This window comes from Trichoplusia ni, chromosome 4, assembly GCF_003590095.1.
Source record: "Trichoplusia ni isolate ovarian cell line Hi5 chromosome 4, tn1, whole genome shotgun sequence".
In the NCBI taxonomy this organism is placed as follows: domain Eukaryota; kingdom Metazoa; phylum Arthropoda; class Insecta; order Lepidoptera; family Noctuidae; genus Trichoplusia; species Trichoplusia ni.
In genome coordinates, this window is record NC_039481.1 from 15,261,033 (window position 1) to 15,278,221 (window position 17,189).

Sequence of the window (17,189 nt, forward strand, 5' to 3'; positions counted from 1 at the left end):
ATGGAGTGATTTTTGTATCTAAATTATAAATATGGAGAATTAAAATGGTGAAAAAGCTAAACGGTTTATAATTATTCATTTATTCTATTTGTTTCACTTGTATCACTGCCACAGGGTGCGATTGAGGTTTGGCAATCAGCAAAGCAATACAGGATCGCGTCGATACAGCGTAGAATAGTGTGTCTCTCTCTCCACAGGCCATACCAGACCCTCAAGTTATATTTTCGCAATTATCGTGTATACTAATATAACGAGTCGGGCTACCCCGATAAATACGCGTGAGTAAACCTTTACATCATTTAATAATGAACCATTTTCACGATAGTTACTATCAAAATGATTTAAGTATTTCAAGTAAAACACAAGTTGTATATTAAATTTTTAAGTATTTATTTGTACTCCTGTATAAAAGCATCCATGATGAATTTGGCCACATCTGGCTGGTCGGAAGGTACCGAGTGGCCAGCCCCTCTCACTAATATCTCCACCAAGTTTCCACCGGCTTTCTTGTATCTGAAATAATACAGAAGTTAGGCCTCCCCACATGCATGTGAACAACGCGGCGTCTTGTGTAGTTACTTTTGAATGAGATACGCTAACTATATCCCTTATCCTCAGAGTAAAGAGAAGTTTAGAAGAGCTTATGAGCAAAAAGGGTTATACACCGTGATTTTTTAGTCGTCTTACAAAAGCAGTCCAGTTCATGTATCCAATGACTAGAACACGTTCATGATAAAAAAATAGGTATTTATGAGATTTGAATAAATTTTAAATGCAATTTTTATTCAATATTATGATGCAATTCGTAGTTTTTTAGAAACACAGCTCTGTTGCGAGCTCGTTCCGAGCCTTGTAACAATGGTGAGGGGCGCGGGTGGCGGCGTTTTTATCATTTTTAAGAGTATATTTCAGATTTCTCTTGTTTAATTTTTCTTCGGACTTATTATCTTAGTTGATGATAAAAAAATAATAATCGCGCCTAGGGGTATTTTACGTCGGATTCATGAACTGGGCTTCTTTTATAAGACGACTAAAAGATCACCGTGTATATTAAACATACATTTAAATAAGTATTTTTACATCATCCGAAGTCTGTTGTAGAACTCAGTTCAGATGAAAACTTAAACAGTTTATTACCATACCTATTGGTTGATATTCATAAAGAAAGTTAATGGTGCTCGGTTAGGTTTTTAGAGAGCAGTATTACCCGACTACGGATCCATTTAAATGTCTGCGCAGGCGCTTCCTCTGCGCTTGAAGGAATCCTTCCCGCCTCGACCACTGCAGCGACCGGTGCATGTGCTTTGACGCCGAGTACGGTAGGATCACATCCAGCTGACCACTGAAATCATATTAATAGTAAAGAAAAGAAAGAAATAACTGAGGTTCTTAATAGCTGTTTCCTTTTTTGCACTTTACAGTCGATTGAATTGTTACATTTATTAAGTAAAGTAGAGACTTTTTGGGAAATTCAATTACAACCTACACAAAAATGAACGTGTTTTCAAGTTTTTTTTTTAACGGAATTAATTATATAATCCTACCTGTAGCACATAACCCCGTAGTGTTCCAAAAGTTGTTCAACAAACTTTTTGGATGTGTTAGCAAAGTCATTCAGCATCTTTTTATAGACCAGCTGGTTGTCGAGATTGAAGGTGGCGTTCCCCACGTGAATCAACTCTCTGACGTCATCACGTTTGATGTAATCTTCAAATTCAGGTGCTGCTGACGAACTTTCTTCGGTAAACTTGTATATGCTGACCCCGCTGTGCTTTTTAATGAATTCTATTGATTCATTAAATTTCTAGAAGAGAAAGGATCGAATGTGTAAGTGAAAACTGGAGAAATTATACTATCATGAAAATTTTTAAACTTCGACAAATTCAACAAATTAATTGAATTGTATCCGAGCTCTTATATACTCATCAAATGTAGGGATCGAAACTGCGACACATCGGGCACATAGGGTTTTTCATGGTGACCTATCTTCATGCCAAACCCACTGTACCCACTATGCACCCACCCAGTCGGCTCGTTATTCGATTCCCATAGATACAATGCACCTGACACTTGCAAATATCTCGCGTCTAAGGGGCACTTCGTCGAAACTAAAGCCTTTAATTTTTTCCAATAATTATGAATGTTAACTAAATAACTCACATTTGCAGCATCGACCAGCTTCTTCTCGTCTATGAGGCTGACGACCTGTTCCTCCAGCACCTCCAGGTGTTCCAGCTGGGGTTCGTCGAGCAGGCCGAGCGCCGCGCATATCCTGCTGTAGTGCATCATGTCGCGGAGATCCACGAGCCCGTTACCAATTGTTATACCCTGAAATGTTCGCAGACTATGTAATTTTATTGAATGCTTAGTATGACCAGGCGTTCTCGGAATTAATTTGGTTATAATATGCCTATGGGCTTAATCAATTGATCAATTCATCTATAAGTATTTCTGTTAAAATATATCCTAACACCTTCAATATCGTCGATATAGTGAACCGTTGCTTAACCGATTGGCTACGACACCCTAAAAAGCAACCTGGACCCTACAAAGGTTTTATTTTAAGATCAGCAACTTCAATAAGTGGTCAGCAAAGAATGATAAGAAAAGTATCTGGGACTTAAAAGTCTTTCGTGTAAAGCAGTTACGAGAGACGAGGGTTTTGTAGTTCATTCTATTTCCCTTTCCTCCCCCCCCCCATGTACTACGTACCCTCAAATTGATTTTCTCGTTGGTTTTGTTCTCATTATGCCGGTGTATCTGTATGCCGAGAGCGGGGACGTACTTGCCCGCGTACGACTGGCCGGCTATGAACAGAGGGGCTGATCGCAGTTCGGGGAACATCTTCAGGAACTGTTGGAGGAACTCCAGCATTTGAGCGCCGACCTGCAAATAAAATGAAGACTGATAATATTGACGAAATAGAAATAGTTTGAATCATTGAACGAGCAAAGTATAGATACGGTTTATCCACCTAAAATCAATCAATAACCGCTTACATTCGGTTCATGGTTCAAACACAGTGACGCAAATTGTATCAACCTCTCATAAATTGGTGGTGCTGCAGCATGTGTCCTTAAGTGAGCTGTCTTAGTTATGTGGTCATTGCTCTGTCATTTGGAAGTGCACACACGGACTCCCAACGTTTGTGTGGTTTAGTTCACCACGCCGCACCCACTGCGCGACGTGTCGCGGTTTCGATCCCCGCGTAGTTCAAGCCATTGTGTGTTCCACTTACGCTTGTCCTGAGTCTTGTTGTATTTGTGCATGAGATTTGAATGTTAATGAAATCCCCCGCGACACAAGGATTCAATCCCTTAAAGTTTTATCCTTATGTCGGATGAGAAATTTAAAAAGAATCGATAGACTTCTGGAGTTGTGATGCAAATGATGTAGTTTAGTCCTACTACTTACTTTATAACCTGGAGCTAGTTGTGACAGAGATCCTGTTCTACATGTTTGAATTCACCATCTCACTTCTACAACCACAACAAATCTAACTTACTTAATAGGTGTTGATAGACCACAATGGGCAAAAATGCTACAACCGCAAACTCCGTGCAGGCGAAAAGAGGAGACAAACTACTCATTTTCGTTTAGTTAGACTTACATCATCCTCGTTCGTCGGATAGCCTCGGTCGTCGTCTGTGAAACTGAAACCAGCCCCAACTGGATTGTCCAGGAACAACAGGGAGTAGTCGCTAGCCCACGTTATGTTTCTTGGTACAACTGCAGTAGAAAATATTTAATGTTATAAATATTACAGGTATTTGTTATACTGTGTGACTAATCAATTTGTTATAACACGCTACCTCTACCTTTTATTCTACCCTTTTTAGAGTACTATCATAACCAAAGGTTAAATTTTAACTTCTAAATATGGCTTACTAAGGCTTAGCTGTTTTTTATGAACCGTGATAGATAGACAGTTTAAATTACCACAGATGATGTTGCAGCTATAAAAAAAAAAACAAATAATGGCAACGATTTCCACCGTTATACATTTTGTATCTCTTTAACCTATTTACACGGAACGCTTAGCCTTTTGCGACTCCAACTCGCTCTTGACCGTTTCTTTTTATGTATTAGTCTTGTTACAGTCAGAGTTTGTCAAGCGTTACACGATAAAAGTAACAGTTAATCAATTAGCGATGAACATTATCCACGCACTCATTGAATAATCAAACAGGGCACTCGGTTATGCGTCATCAATGACCGGGATTATATGAGTAGGGAAGTAAATTCAAATCCGTAGTATCCGTACCCCGTATATAATATAGTAATGCTTTGCAGGCGTTAGCGCTAACTGAATTGCATCGGTGCAACAAAGGTGAAAGGTGAAAACATTTAAGCGTTTCAATCAGTAATAGGTGGACATTTATGATTTACGACTGTTTTTGAGCGGCCACAATATACTGATAAAACTTTTCAAGGATTCGGTGCAACGGTTTACTCACGCGTATTTATGGAGTAAACCTATCATCCACAGACTTTATCCTCCCACTGCTGGGCATAGGCCTCCCCTTTCTCGTGCCAATTTCTACGGTCCTGTGCTAGCCTCATTAGAGACCTTTACTACTATTTAATTCAACATTTATTAAGTGTTAAATAAATTACTGTTAAGCTACTTACCTTTTCCTTCCTCAACTTTAATGGGGCCAATTATATCGAAAAGCCCTTTCATAGACGAGTATCCCGGACCTCCTTGTAGCCAAATTATCCACGGCGTTGTAGTCAAATTTGTAGACGCGGGAAAGAACCAGAAGAACAAGTTGGAATTATATTCCTTATTCACTGTGATAAAGCCAGAATAGCTGGTGATATCAAGGAACTTCGTGGAGTCGAGTTCTGATCGATTTCTCGCTTCTTCTGCCGTTCCATTTTGTATGTATGGAGTTAAAAAAAGACGTTCTGCTTTCGAATTATCAGCTTCCGATGCCGAATGCCCGAAGACACAGCTGAAAATGAAAAAAAATATGTTGAGTTGTTTCTGGTTGGTGCACTCGATTTGATTGCTTTAAAAATCGTTTCGTGTTTTTTTATATAATGCTGAAGACGTCCTGAGTAAATTATAATTCAATACCGATATTATTCGTAAATATCTAATTAAGTTACGGCACAATTTTTCAAGGCAACCTTTCAGAAGATTGAGATTAAAAACTCTTTAGATACCATATATCTAGTTTGAAGACTCTTCGTAAATAATTTGAATATTAATACTATCAACTAACCATAGGATTGTAAAAATCGTTAGTAAGCAAGCTTGTTCCATGACCGGCTGCGTTGCAAACGACTCTCGTTATGAGCTTCAACTTGTATGTACCATTGTACTACTTTACGTCTAAACCATACTTACTTATAACAAGAACGCGTAGAAAATTGGTGACGAATAAGGAATACAAATGATTCATTAATTGTTTTAATTCGTTATAAATTATCCCGATGAACCAATTATGGAAACTCGTGAAAATGCATCTGTTTAATCGAAAGACTATCAACACCTAGAAAATCATTCTGAAACACGCATTTTTAAAAACTTGCATCTGAAAATACTTCCTATGTTACGAACAGATGCTATGTAATCAATAAAAGAAAGTACTTAATTTTATGGCACATAAACAAATGCATTAAATCTTTATGTTTAAACGACCTATCGCGGGCAAGCTAGCTAAGTTTATTTAAATCCTTTTCAGAAAATGTACTCCTTAAATGAGAATAAAACAAGTGTTATTTCTAGGTTAGGCCGATGATGGTCACATGCAAGAGGGGCTCGTGATTCTGGGGGTTGAGAAAAAAAAGGATAAAGGACACAAATTTCCAAAAAAAACAGCCACCCGTCATATATGTAGTAAAATACTGTGGCTTAACTTCTATCTAAATCTAAACCATTAAAGTACCTTTTAATTAAATGCAGTAACTAACTTTAGAGACTAATATTTTTATTTTGCGACATCCTGTGTTATATCTTGCTTTCTCTTTTGACAATAAATAATTAATTTTCTAGAATTAAAATCGGTCAATAACACAGCTATGTTTGCATTGAGCTAGGTGGCGAAGAGAGTGTTTTACGTTAATTTCTACCTACGTAGTATTGTGATTAAATTAATAAATAACCTTACCTACTATTTATTCCCACAAAAAAAACTGTCTGTGTATTATATTATGCTTTTAATAATATCTAACCACAGAAACCACAGAAGTTTGTAGTCTCGGTTGGAACCTACTCATGGTAACATGTTTTTCACAAGCTATGTTATATTTGGTCTCTTTTAGAACAATAACAAGCTTTGTTAGTTCTGGGTTATTCATGGTAGATCCCTACATTCCTATTACACTTGAATACAATACCTAAAGGTATATAGGCAAACTGAAATACATTGGCAATTAGCTTCAGTTAACATTTTTCACATAGTGCGGAAAGATAAGCCTTCAAATAATACACGTTTCCCTGAATCATGTTTTTTTACTCAAACGAAAGTTTATCTTGCGTCATGAATGTTTATTTTTATATAGGTACATGGATACTACATAAGCTACTCCACTTTACCCTAAACTCCAGAAAAATCTTGTTAAACTGGGCCTTTAACGTAAATAACTGGAAAATGCGAGTCCGACTATTGCATAGTCCACTACCTATCTACTATACCTACTCCGTGTAAATAGACTAGAAAAAAACTCTTGTTGTTCGTCAGAAGCTAGAATGTCTGACAACCAGTCCGATTAAAGGACATCGTGTTCTTCAGGTAAATGGGATGAGAAGGTTAGAATTCGCTCCTTGTAAAAAACTGGTACTTAGCTGCGTCCGTTTGGACTGGAATCCGACCCTATCATAGTTGGGAAAAGGCTAGGATGACGATGATTAATCATTTAAGCTATTTTTTTACTTTAGTCAGTAATGATTTGCCTGACCACAAAACAACAGATGAGTTAACGAAAATTTCCTATTTGTTATTTGGGTTTTCTACCTAAAGTCGGGACTTTCGGCCATTTTACTAGATACAGTTTAATATTTCTTTGGAACGATGGTATCGGTTTGAACATGTTTAGCTATGAAAATATTCATAGTTCCCAAGTCTTTTTCATTCATTGCAGTATTGTAAAGTATTTCTCTGTACATGACGTCGTGTTTTGTTCATAGAAAAACTTGACAAGACCGACCTTAGGTGTGTGATTTCAAACACCATTTCATTTAAGACGTACCTATAATTTCCCCGTAGAACAGTTGCGACCTTTATATTAAAATCTCTCATTTCTATAATTCTTGGACTCTGTGGGCACCGGCTTCAATTTCACCCACGACGAAAGAGGATTCGCTACAACGTTACAACTTAATACATTTTAAACATCTGCCTGACTCTCCACTCCACTCTAGACGGTTTGTGCTAACAGCTGCACGGGTAGACCGCCAGCACTACAGGTGTAACTAAGCAAAGCTTTGCGGGGTCAGTCTGTGTATGGGATGTATATCGTAATGAGGTGTGCAGTAGATCCCGGCTCTGATTTGTGTATTTTGACAGACGTAACGGGTCAAAATACACTGTCCACGGTCCCTGCTAACTGGGATGAGGAGGTCGTTTAGGCAGTCTCTAACTCTCCATGTAAATATTGGCCAAGAATAGCCCACGACCTTTTGCATGCTTCATATACAAGGATTTACTTAATGATTGTTAAGTTTCTTGCCTTCGTCCTATTCGTCGTATCCGCCTGTGCTTCAGCTACCGATAGATACTACCTCATACTCAATTCCTGCACCTAGGACTGCCTCATATCTCTTGTCATACTTAGCAAAAAACTGACTTGATTATAAGTAAACGTAACTTCTTTCTCAAGATTTAGATAACGAAGGATATAATAAAAGCTATGTGCTGGGTTCAGTTCTGCTTGCTGTACTTAATTTGAGTTACCTCAGCTTTTCAGCTGCCGCAGCTTAATTTGTAACGGTTTTTCTGGACTTATGCATAATTTATTTATCTTAGCTATTTGAAACAGTATCCTGTTACAATTTTCATTTATTCGCTTATTGCCTATGCTATCGAGAATATCAGAATATCTGAATCTTTTGGTTGCCAGTTTGATCTGATGACAACTTTTTATTGAAAAAAATGAAATATATTGATTATTTAATAATTATTCGTTATTTATTACAATTTTACTATCGTTCACCGCTTTTACTATCGGGTTATAGTTAATTATTATTTATTTTTTCTTAGTAAACACTTCTCAATTGACAACACTGTATTTTCAGATAAATTTTTGTATCATAACAACACTGGTAGTGGTGACGTTTCCGAGTGCGCAGGCTGCGACGGGGAATACTCAACGTTATAAAATAGGATTCAATATTATTTCCCCTTGATTAATAATAGTGTTCCTAATAAACTTGATTATGTAGTTCTTGTTATTACATTTATAATCAATAACTGTATTTGCACAGAAGTTTAGCAACGGAAGTCGTGTAATAACATAACGTCATGTCGTTGTATGTGGTTTGCGCATTGCTGCTTTTGACGCCAATTCGTGCGTTTTATTTACCAGGTTTGGCTCCTGTGAATTATTGTATAGCCAATGATGACACTAGCAAGTCGTGCAAGGTGAGTAATCGTGTGTTCTTGAAGGTCTCTTAGCTATATTCATTTCTTTCAAGTGCCGACATATCTCACGCACACAGTCGACACCACAATGCTTACATTGAATGGATCTAGTTAGACCATACAGTAGTAAATGTTGTTTTGAAGTTATCTTAAATATCACATTTACATATTCATAAACGGTCCTTCGCAACATAGAGTACATCCGTTTTTGATACAGCTATTGCATAGTAAAACTAAAAACCTATAAACTACGATAACGGATTTCAATAAGCACATCAGAAAGCAATTAACGATTCACACATGATTTTCTGTGTTTTCAGACGGAAATACCACTGTATGTAAATAGACTGAACACTGAAGAATCAGTGATCCCATTTGAGTATCACCACTTTGACTTTTGTACTATTGATGAGAGTCAGTCTCCTGTCGAGAATCTTGGTCAAGTGGTCTTTGGAGAGAGAATACGACCAAGTCCTTACAAGCTTGAATTCTTGAAGAATGTTGACTGTAAGCCAGTTTGTACGAAGACCTACAAGGGTTCGGACACAGATTCTATCAAACGGTTGAACTTGCTGAAAATGGGCATGGCACTCTCTTACCAGCACCATTGGATCCTGGACAACATGCCCGTGACTTGGTGCTACTTGGTTAATGAGGGAGGGAAGACATACTGCAGCACTGGGTTCCCCATGGGCTGCCAAGTGCGCAAAGATATGGTGAGATCAATATTTATTCACTAAACAATATTAGGATTAACAACTCGCTTTACCATACTACTCTTTGATTTCATTCTAGTATTAGTTAACATCGTACCAGGATCTGAACTTTAATTTATCACTCAATCTCATAATCAAACATGATAAATCAATAAGACATGCCAACATGATAGATCAATTAGTTGAATAAATAATGTCTATACAAATTTAATTGCTGACCTGTTTGTATGGTTTATACACCACAACATCATTACTCAATAATTTGAATGAATATAATAAAGTATTCTCGGCCTAGCATTTTCCCTACTATGTTGAGGTCGGCTTCCAGCCTAACCAGACTCAGTTAAGTACCAGTGTTTTACAAGGAGCGACTGCCTATCTGACCTCCTCAACCCAGTATCCTAGGCAACACTATACCCCTTGGTTAGACTTGTAACAACCGTCAAAGATGTGTGGATAACAGCCGAGACCCACAATTTAATGTGCCTTTGAAACACGGAGGAACTTGTTATGACAAAGATGGTCACCCATCTATGGACCAACTGCATCAAGCGTAGCTTAACCTGTCATCGATTCACTTATGCAGTTATGGCTTAGCCACAAGCTCCTCATTATCGATATAGTAGAAGGCTAAAAAGTTTCTAAGGAAAAAAAAGTAGTGTAAAAAATCTAGCACCATATTTTTATTTGCATAAAATACTCTATTATTGTTATCAAGTAGGAAATTTTATGACATTGCTATTTAACAGTCTTATGTATGCGTGAAATTTGCTTAATAAACTTCTGTGCCGAGTGTTTGCAAAGCATCATATTTAAATTTTCAGATGGATCTGTTTTTACACTGTAAAAAATGTAGACAAATGGTGACAATATATTGATGATAAAGAGTTTCCTTACTGAATTATATAATTTGCTGAAATAAATTTTGATGAAAAGTTATGTGAGTTTACACTATTAAAGTGTCAGTTTACATAGCTGTTGTGTTTCACATAAAAAAAAATAGTATGATTAATCGTGGCATAATTGTAGGCAGAAAAATTATTTCAATACAATAAGGCTTGATAGAAGAATATTTAAGTAATAAGTTTATAGGAATTTAAAACTTATTTATTTAATGAACACTAGAACCAAGCATACAAGCTAATGAAAATGATATAATATTATTCACTTTTCTATACTACTCAATACCAAATCAAGTATCCTGATTTAAATGATCATTCACAAAACAGATAAGTGGCATAATGTTAATGAAAGTGTTACGAATATTTTTGTTGAAATATAATTGCAAATTGTATCGCCAATATTATTTTATCATTAATATACATGTGTAACTAATGGGTTTTAACTTAAATATCGTTTTTTCTATATTAACATTATGTATTTTATTTCGAACAAAGTACTGCTTCCTGGAATCGCTACGATTTTTCATCGATAAACGCGCGATAATCAGTGTTGAACCATTTTCACAGATAATTCTGTAGTGACGTATATTAAGCAATTTATACTGTGTAAAAATATGCGTTGGTATCACATGTGCTTGTAACTTTATCCGCGTAATTATTTTAAGCTTTACAGTTCGATTCTCTAGTTTGGAATAGTGGAAGGACTCTTTTCTTGGTGTTATCCCGTATTTTAAATCGATTTTATAACTCAGCTGCAAAGCATTACAAAGTTGATTTGGAATTTATAATGTTAGTTTTACAATGTCGCAAAATATCAATGTTATTGAATGAATTAATTAAATGATTAAAAAATTACATTTCGTAAGAATTCAGCAGACTACGCGATGGGAGTAAACAAGCATTCATTTTTGCTCGTAAATGTATACCGCGTAACTTGACCCAAGGCTCTCGAACATCTCTCAACAAGGTGAAAAATGTGACACGATTTCACAATACCGCATAACTTTAACATAATTATATTATTCATTGTTTTTTTTTATAATTCCTATCTACAAATTGTTCGGCATCCTGTTTTTTGTTACAATCTCAATGATGTCATAGAATACACTATTGCCCAATTATACTTATTGGATAACTACAACTTTAAATTTAGATACCTCTCATGAAATGCAAAGAGTGTTTTACTGAAAATTGATTAAGAAGTTCATCAAACAGATTTTTAAATTACTATTCTTATCTAAATAACTGTACAGGAAATTGGATAATGCGTAAATAAAATTTTAACAAAAGAAAATGTAACCTAATCATAGGCGTTTAACAATAATAATTAATATCCCGTTACCAATCAATTTCACGCTTAAAAAGTGGATAAGTGGTCTCCAATAGCAGGTTCCTAGTTCGAATTATTTATGAGAATTTCGAATCGTGACAGTGATCATAGTTTTCAAGAAATCTGTTGGTACTCTACATAAGTTTCTCGCTTATCTAAAAAGGTTGACTGGCAGATTAAGAAAATTATAACACTAAAACGGGTCAAGTGCGGGGCGGACTGAGAGATCCTTACAAATAGGCTAAAGAAACAAGAGTAACCCTCTTGTTGGACCCAATTACTTGTTGGTACCTACAAATGTTACCAACTTCTTATTAAGAAAATGTCGGGTTTAAGCAATTTCCTAATAACTTCGACACATCGTCTCTGAAAATTTGAAACGTCTATCTAGCACGGTTACTGAGATACAGTTTGCTGACGGACGGAGAGACGGCAGGGTCTCCATAATAGGGTTCCGATGACACTTTGAGTTAACAATCCTTAAAAAAAATTGCTCCTGAAAAATACGTTAGAGAAAATTTATAGACCAAATAGGTGGTTAAGAAATGTTTTTGCGGCTTGCTACTCGCCAGTATACACTTTAACAATGAACCTTCAAATAAATATGTATTTTTACTTTCAGGACACATGCACACCGATAGTGAACGGCCATTCAAGTCGTATTGGGGCTTACTACTTGTTCAATCATGTCGACTTGGAGATAACGTACCACAGCGGCGGCGAAGAGGAATGGGGTGTAGCCTTCGGCGAGAATGGAGGCCGTATTATATCTGCTAAGGTAATAAGACAGATTTAAACCTTTACGTTAAGTTAAAATATTGTATTGCGTTATTTTCTGATTATGATTGCCCCGTTCGTTTCGTGGTCGCAATCGAGCCAGCCGACCAACGACTTCGAATTTCGAGTCAGCCACTGAAAATCAACCCCAATAACACGACTAAGACTACGGCTTAGGAATAAATAAGATTAAGCAAATATATATCGAATCTGGGTTTTAGTTGCTTTTTGCATGCCGACGAGTTTGTGTTTGTTGGAGTTAATGTTGTTAATGAAAAATGATACTGACAACCTGAACTAATATAATTGCGTGTTTAACAGAATTAGGTTATCCAAGTACACTTAAGTACGGCTAATCTAAGTGCGTTGATTACGCCGTTGCCATGGTTATTAACTATGAGAATAGACATGTCATTCAATGATAACTAGATAGAACAGATACTCTTGAATATTGACTTTACCTACTTTATTAATCTATCTATACTAAATTGTCAACTATAAATATCTACGGATATCTGTCGTCAGTTACTCATCGCAGTTCATAGTCGAAAAATGTAGACTAATTAGTATCACATGACGATAGTCGATGACCGCCTTCACTAATTACGAAAATGACCCGTATGTATATTGTAAAATGTCCTACTTACCTTAGCCGGTCTTCATGCGGTACTAACTTCCAGTCTAATACTGCATAATATTAATTAATTACATATAAAACATATGAAATGTTATCCACAGGTCAAGCCTGCCAGCATTCGACACACGAATCCGAACAACCTTGACTGCAGTGCCCGCGGCGTAGAACTCGAGATCCCGACTCAACTCGACTCCGACAAAACCTTCAACGTGACCTACACCTACCGCGTCACCTTCATAAAGAACAACACCATCAAGTGGTCCTCCCGATGGGACTACATTCTAGAGTCAATGCCACAGACAAACATCCAATGGTTCTCTATTCTAAACTCCTTGGTTATTGTTCTGTTCCTCAGTGGAATGGTTGCTATGATTTTATTAAGGACTTTGTATAAAGATATCGCGAGGTACAACCAGATGGAGTGTGGGGAAGATGCACAGGTAAAGAACTAGTACTGTCATCAACAAAAGTTATGAACACTGAATTTTAAGGCTCCTGAATACAATGCTGGGGTTGGAAATTTAAGTAGTCTTAACACTAGGATATTTTGGTAGTTTTTTTTGTTGTTGACCGTACATTTTATAAATCGTAATTCATACAAAATGATTTAGTTGAAATTGTTGACACAAATCTTTTACAATTTCAGGAAGAATTTGGTTGGAAGTTAGTGCACGGTGATGTGTTCAGACCCCCGCGACGAGGCATGCTGTTGGCTGTGTTCCTTGGATCTGGTTCTCAGGTATACCCACCACGCTGTCACTACCCTATACTTTTTGTCATAGATTAATAGCCAAATTTTTGCAAATATACTTGCTGGACCAATTAGATATGTTTAAGTTAGAAAATATACTTTTGTATAACTAAAATAATAAAATATAAAAGGAGAATCGGGCAAGTGTCATAGCTGTGGTGCACTAATTGCGCCAAGACAAATTTTCATGCAATTTCTAGCATCCCAGTAGCAGTGATATAGCACCACTGACCACAGTGATAGCACTGCTGCGCTTCCGCCCACCATGAATTTGATTTTTTTTAGTAAGGAATTTAATCCTTGTGTAGCAGGTTGTTTCACAAGCATACAATTCACAAGACAAAGACACCGAGTCTCAGAACAAGCATTCGTGGACCACATAAACGCTTGTCCTACGCGGGGATCGAACCCGTGACGCGTCGTGCACAGTGGGTTTAGCCAACCACTCGGCTATCTGTGCAGTCAAAGTTTCTTCAATCCCTCTTTGTTCCACTTAATGTTCTATCAGCTAAGCCACTCTGTGGTGTTGGCAGGTGTTCGGCATGACGCTGGTGACGCTGGCGTTCGCGTGCCTGGGCTTCCTGTCGCCGGCCAACCGCGGCGCGCTGATGACGTGCGCGCTGGTGGCCTGGGTGCTGCTGGGCGCCGCCGCCGGCTACGTCAGCGCGCGGATATACAAGAGCTTCGGCGGCCGCCGCTGGAAGAGCAATATACTGCTGACCTCCATGGTGTGCCCGGGGTTAGTACAGAACTTTTTATTTCTTTGTTTCGCAGGTTGATTTGTTTTATTTTAAATTCCTTTTCCTTTGTGAAAACAATTTTCTCAGTGTAATTTTATTTGTTATCTTCTTCATATTGACTACATAATACAAGTATCCGTTAGAACATTTTAGAGGATATTTATTTTTTTATTTTCAATTTTTTTACAAAAAATAGTTTACCATTGCTGCTCTTAATGTTGTCGGTGTAATTGACCAGGACCAAATGCATGGTACAGAAAACTAATTTAATATTTCACTAAAATAAATGTTTGAACCAACAAAGCCTCAGTACAATAACATAAACAAGTAATGTTGTTCCAGCGTGGTGTTCTCCCTGTTCTTCATAATGAACCTCGTGTTGTGGGGCAAGGGCTCGTCCGCGGCCATTCCGTTCTCGACTCTCGTGGCTCTGCTGGCGCTTTGGTTCGGAGTGTCCGTGCCGCTCACCTTCATCGGCGCTTACTTTGGATTCAGGAAGAGGGTAAGTTGATCGAGTATCTTCGTTTCTTGGTTTCGAAACAACTGTCTGTTTTGAGTTACCTGCTGGTACAGTAAATCTTCCCTTCTGTTAAGGTCTAGTTTGTGATTTAATTCTAAAAAAAAAGTCGCGTGGTTTCCCTCGTTAATCTATGTCTACCTTTGCTTATTTACGAGATGTATTAAAAACACTGCTTTTTGTTTTCAGATTCTTGACCACCCGGTCCGCACTAATCAGATCCCGAGGCAGATTCCTGAGCAGTCGCTGTACACGCAGCCGGTGCCCGGTATCGTGATGGGCGGTGTCTTACCTTTCGGATGCATCTTCATTCAACTGTTCTTCATTCTCAACTCTCTTTGGTCAAGTCAGGTATGGATGCATTTGAAATCTTACCATTATCTACACAATAGCATATGAGAAGACTATAGTCTTGATTTTCCTTTTAGGTATGATCAGCAAAGTTTCATAATGTGTGTTTATATTCCAGATGTACTACATGTTCGGTTTCCTGTTCCTGGTGTTCGTGATCCTGGTGATCACATGCTCGGAGACCACGATCCTGCTGTGCTACTTCCACCTGTGCGCGGAGGACTACCACTGGTGGTGGCGAGCGTTCCTGAGTTCGGGTTCGACGGCGGGCTACCTGTTCGTGTACTGCTGCCACTACTTCGTCACCAAGCTCAACATCGAGGACGCGGCCTCCACCTTCCTGTACTTCGGCTACACTATCATCATGGTCTTCTTGTTCTTCCTGCTCACCGGCACCATCGGCTTCATGGCCTGCTTCTGGTTCGTAAGAAAAATCTACAGCGTCGTTAAAGTAGACTAAATTAATGTGGTGTTAGGTTAAGCATCGAGTGTTGGTACAGCGGTATTGACGTGTCCGTCTAGATATGGACGCATTTGTTATGTAAAATTAAGCAGAGTTGTTACACCAAAGCATTGTTTTTTTGAAAAACATAGCGCTAACGTGTTGCGTGACAAACTTCCGCCTAGTCCATCTGTGCATATTGGAATGTCTTGTGGATATGACGCGTGGTGATCTATGAAGTGATGAGGCCTGTATTGTAAGTAATATAGTGGAGCATCGGGTCACAGACAATCTTGTATTGCAATGGTTGGGTGAAAGCCACGGGCCGATACAAAAGGCGCGCGAGCGTCGCCAGTCTGAAACTAGGAATAATGTGACAGTGTGACAAGTAAGACTGCTGTACGCAATGTGATTAATTAAATAAAGGTTTATATTGCTAATAAATTGATAGTCTCTTGCGTCTTTTAATCGTTTGTTTATTATTTTTAATATTAATTTGAATGTTAGGTCGTATACATATTGACTGAAATCTATGTCGAACATGGAAACCATTCTATTAAAAACTAGCGCGTAAATCCTAAAGGTTTCTTCAATGTGTATGCGCCTTTAGTCGCTAGTTGTATAAGTCTTTTGTGAATGAAAAAAGAAAGCTTAATCTGTTTATAATTTATTTGAAAATTGCTAACATAATCATCCTGCACAATAAAATTAGGGATAGAAACCGTGATCAGTCAAACATTGAATGGCAGTACTTAAATATGTTCTATTAACATATTCATTAAATAACTAAAAGAAATTGTGATATCATTGATCCGATAGTGTTTTAACCGCTCTGATGCTATGCATTCTAAATGAGTACAAAATGGTGACGCAATATTAATTTACGTAGCGCTTCTCTCAACACTGCATTTCTTTGAGGTTACGATTCTTCTTTTTATTAGGAAAATAGCAAATTCTACAGCAATTTATGTCTTGAAGGAAAGAAAACGGTAATTAGTTGTCTTATCTAGAATGCAGATTATCATGCGTATTAAATGTTTTAAAAGTGAGATTTTGCATTTTTTATAAAAAAGTATCCTTGGGATTTCTGTTTCAGATCTCGAATACACAAAGTATTTGAAATGATTGTATTTGGTTATGAAATTATTTTACTTTATTTTAAACAGACAAATCAATGAACCAAAATAAATAGATGAAATTACTGATGGTTCAGAAATTAGTATTCTTTTAACACGTATTTGCGAGACTATATTAAGCCGTTAGTGGCGGACAGCGAAATATAAATTATTGGCGGTAGAAGTAAATCAAAAGTGTACATCTTATTATGTAGTCATAATTACACATCCTATTACGTGACTCAATATTATTATCACATTTTAATTTAATAGCTATTGCATTAATTTAAATACATAAACGTATGTAATGTGCATATTTT

General features: G+C 37.3%; 2 protein-coding genes across 3 annotated transcripts; one reads left to right on the top strand and one right to left on the bottom strand.

The window, feature by feature from the left end:
* Positions 1–121: 121 nt before the first annotated feature.
* Positions 122–8,198, bottom strand: LOC113493182 (venom serine carboxypeptidase-like). 2 transcript variants are annotated; one of them, XM_026871024.1, is made up of 8 exons: positions 7,201–8,198; positions 4,633–4,958; positions 3,611–3,729; positions 2,713–2,886; positions 2,161–2,328; positions 1,545–1,804; positions 1,208–1,342; positions 122–513 (listed from the first exon to the last, which is right to left on the bottom strand). In XM_026871024.1, the coding sequence occupies exons 1-8, from the start codon at positions 7,248–7,250 to the stop codon at positions 390–392; spliced, it is 1,356 nt and encodes a 451-aa protein (XP_026726825.1). In that variant the 5' UTR covers positions 7,251–8,198; the 3' UTR covers positions 122–389. The 2 variants fall into 2 exon arrangements, with proteins under 2 accessions (XP_026726825.1, XP_026726827.1); XM_026871026.1 differs by having other exon boundaries at positions 5,232–8,198.
* A 76-nt stretch (positions 8,199–8,274) lies between these two features.
* Positions 8,275–17,054, top strand: LOC113493177 (transmembrane 9 superfamily member 2). Its single transcript, XM_026871016.1, has 9 exons — positions 8,275–8,591; positions 8,912–9,307; positions 12,162–12,317; positions 13,055–13,393; positions 13,600–13,692; positions 14,238–14,443; positions 14,787–14,946; positions 15,151–15,312; positions 15,431–17,054. Exons 1-9 carry the CDS (start codon positions 8,472–8,474, stop codon positions 15,770–15,772), a joined length of 1,974 nt encoding a protein of 657 aa, XP_026726817.1. The 5' UTR covers positions 8,275–8,471; the 3' UTR covers positions 15,773–17,054.
* Positions 17,055–17,189: the final 135 nt, after the last annotated feature.

Excerpts from the sequence above, each read along its gene's own strand:
- LOC113493182 (XM_026871024.1), bottom strand. The coding sequence starts at position 7,250 with ATGAGAGATTTTAATATAAAGGTCGCAACTGTTCTACGGGGAAATTAT. Across the intron at positions 3,730-4,632 it reads TAAAGTTGAGGAAGGAAAAG|TTGTACCAAGAAACATAACG; the intron begins GTAAGTAGCTTA and ends TTTCTACTGCAG. Across the intron at positions 1,343-1,544 it reads TACGGGGTTATGTGCTACAG|TGGTCAGCTGGATGTGATCC; the intron begins GTAGGATTATAT and ends ATATGATTTCAG.
- LOC113493177 (XM_026871016.1), top strand. The coding sequence starts at position 8,472 with ATGTCGTTGTATGTGGTTTGCGCATTGCTGCTTTTGACGCCAATTCGT. Across the intron at positions 9,308-12,161 it reads GCCAAGTGCGCAAAGATATG|GACACATGCACACCGATAGT; the intron begins GTGAGATCAATA and ends TTTTACTTTCAG. Across the intron at positions 13,693-14,237 it reads TCCTTGGATCTGGTTCTCAG|GTGTTCGGCATGACGCTGGT; the intron begins GTATACCCACCA and ends TGGTGTTGGCAG.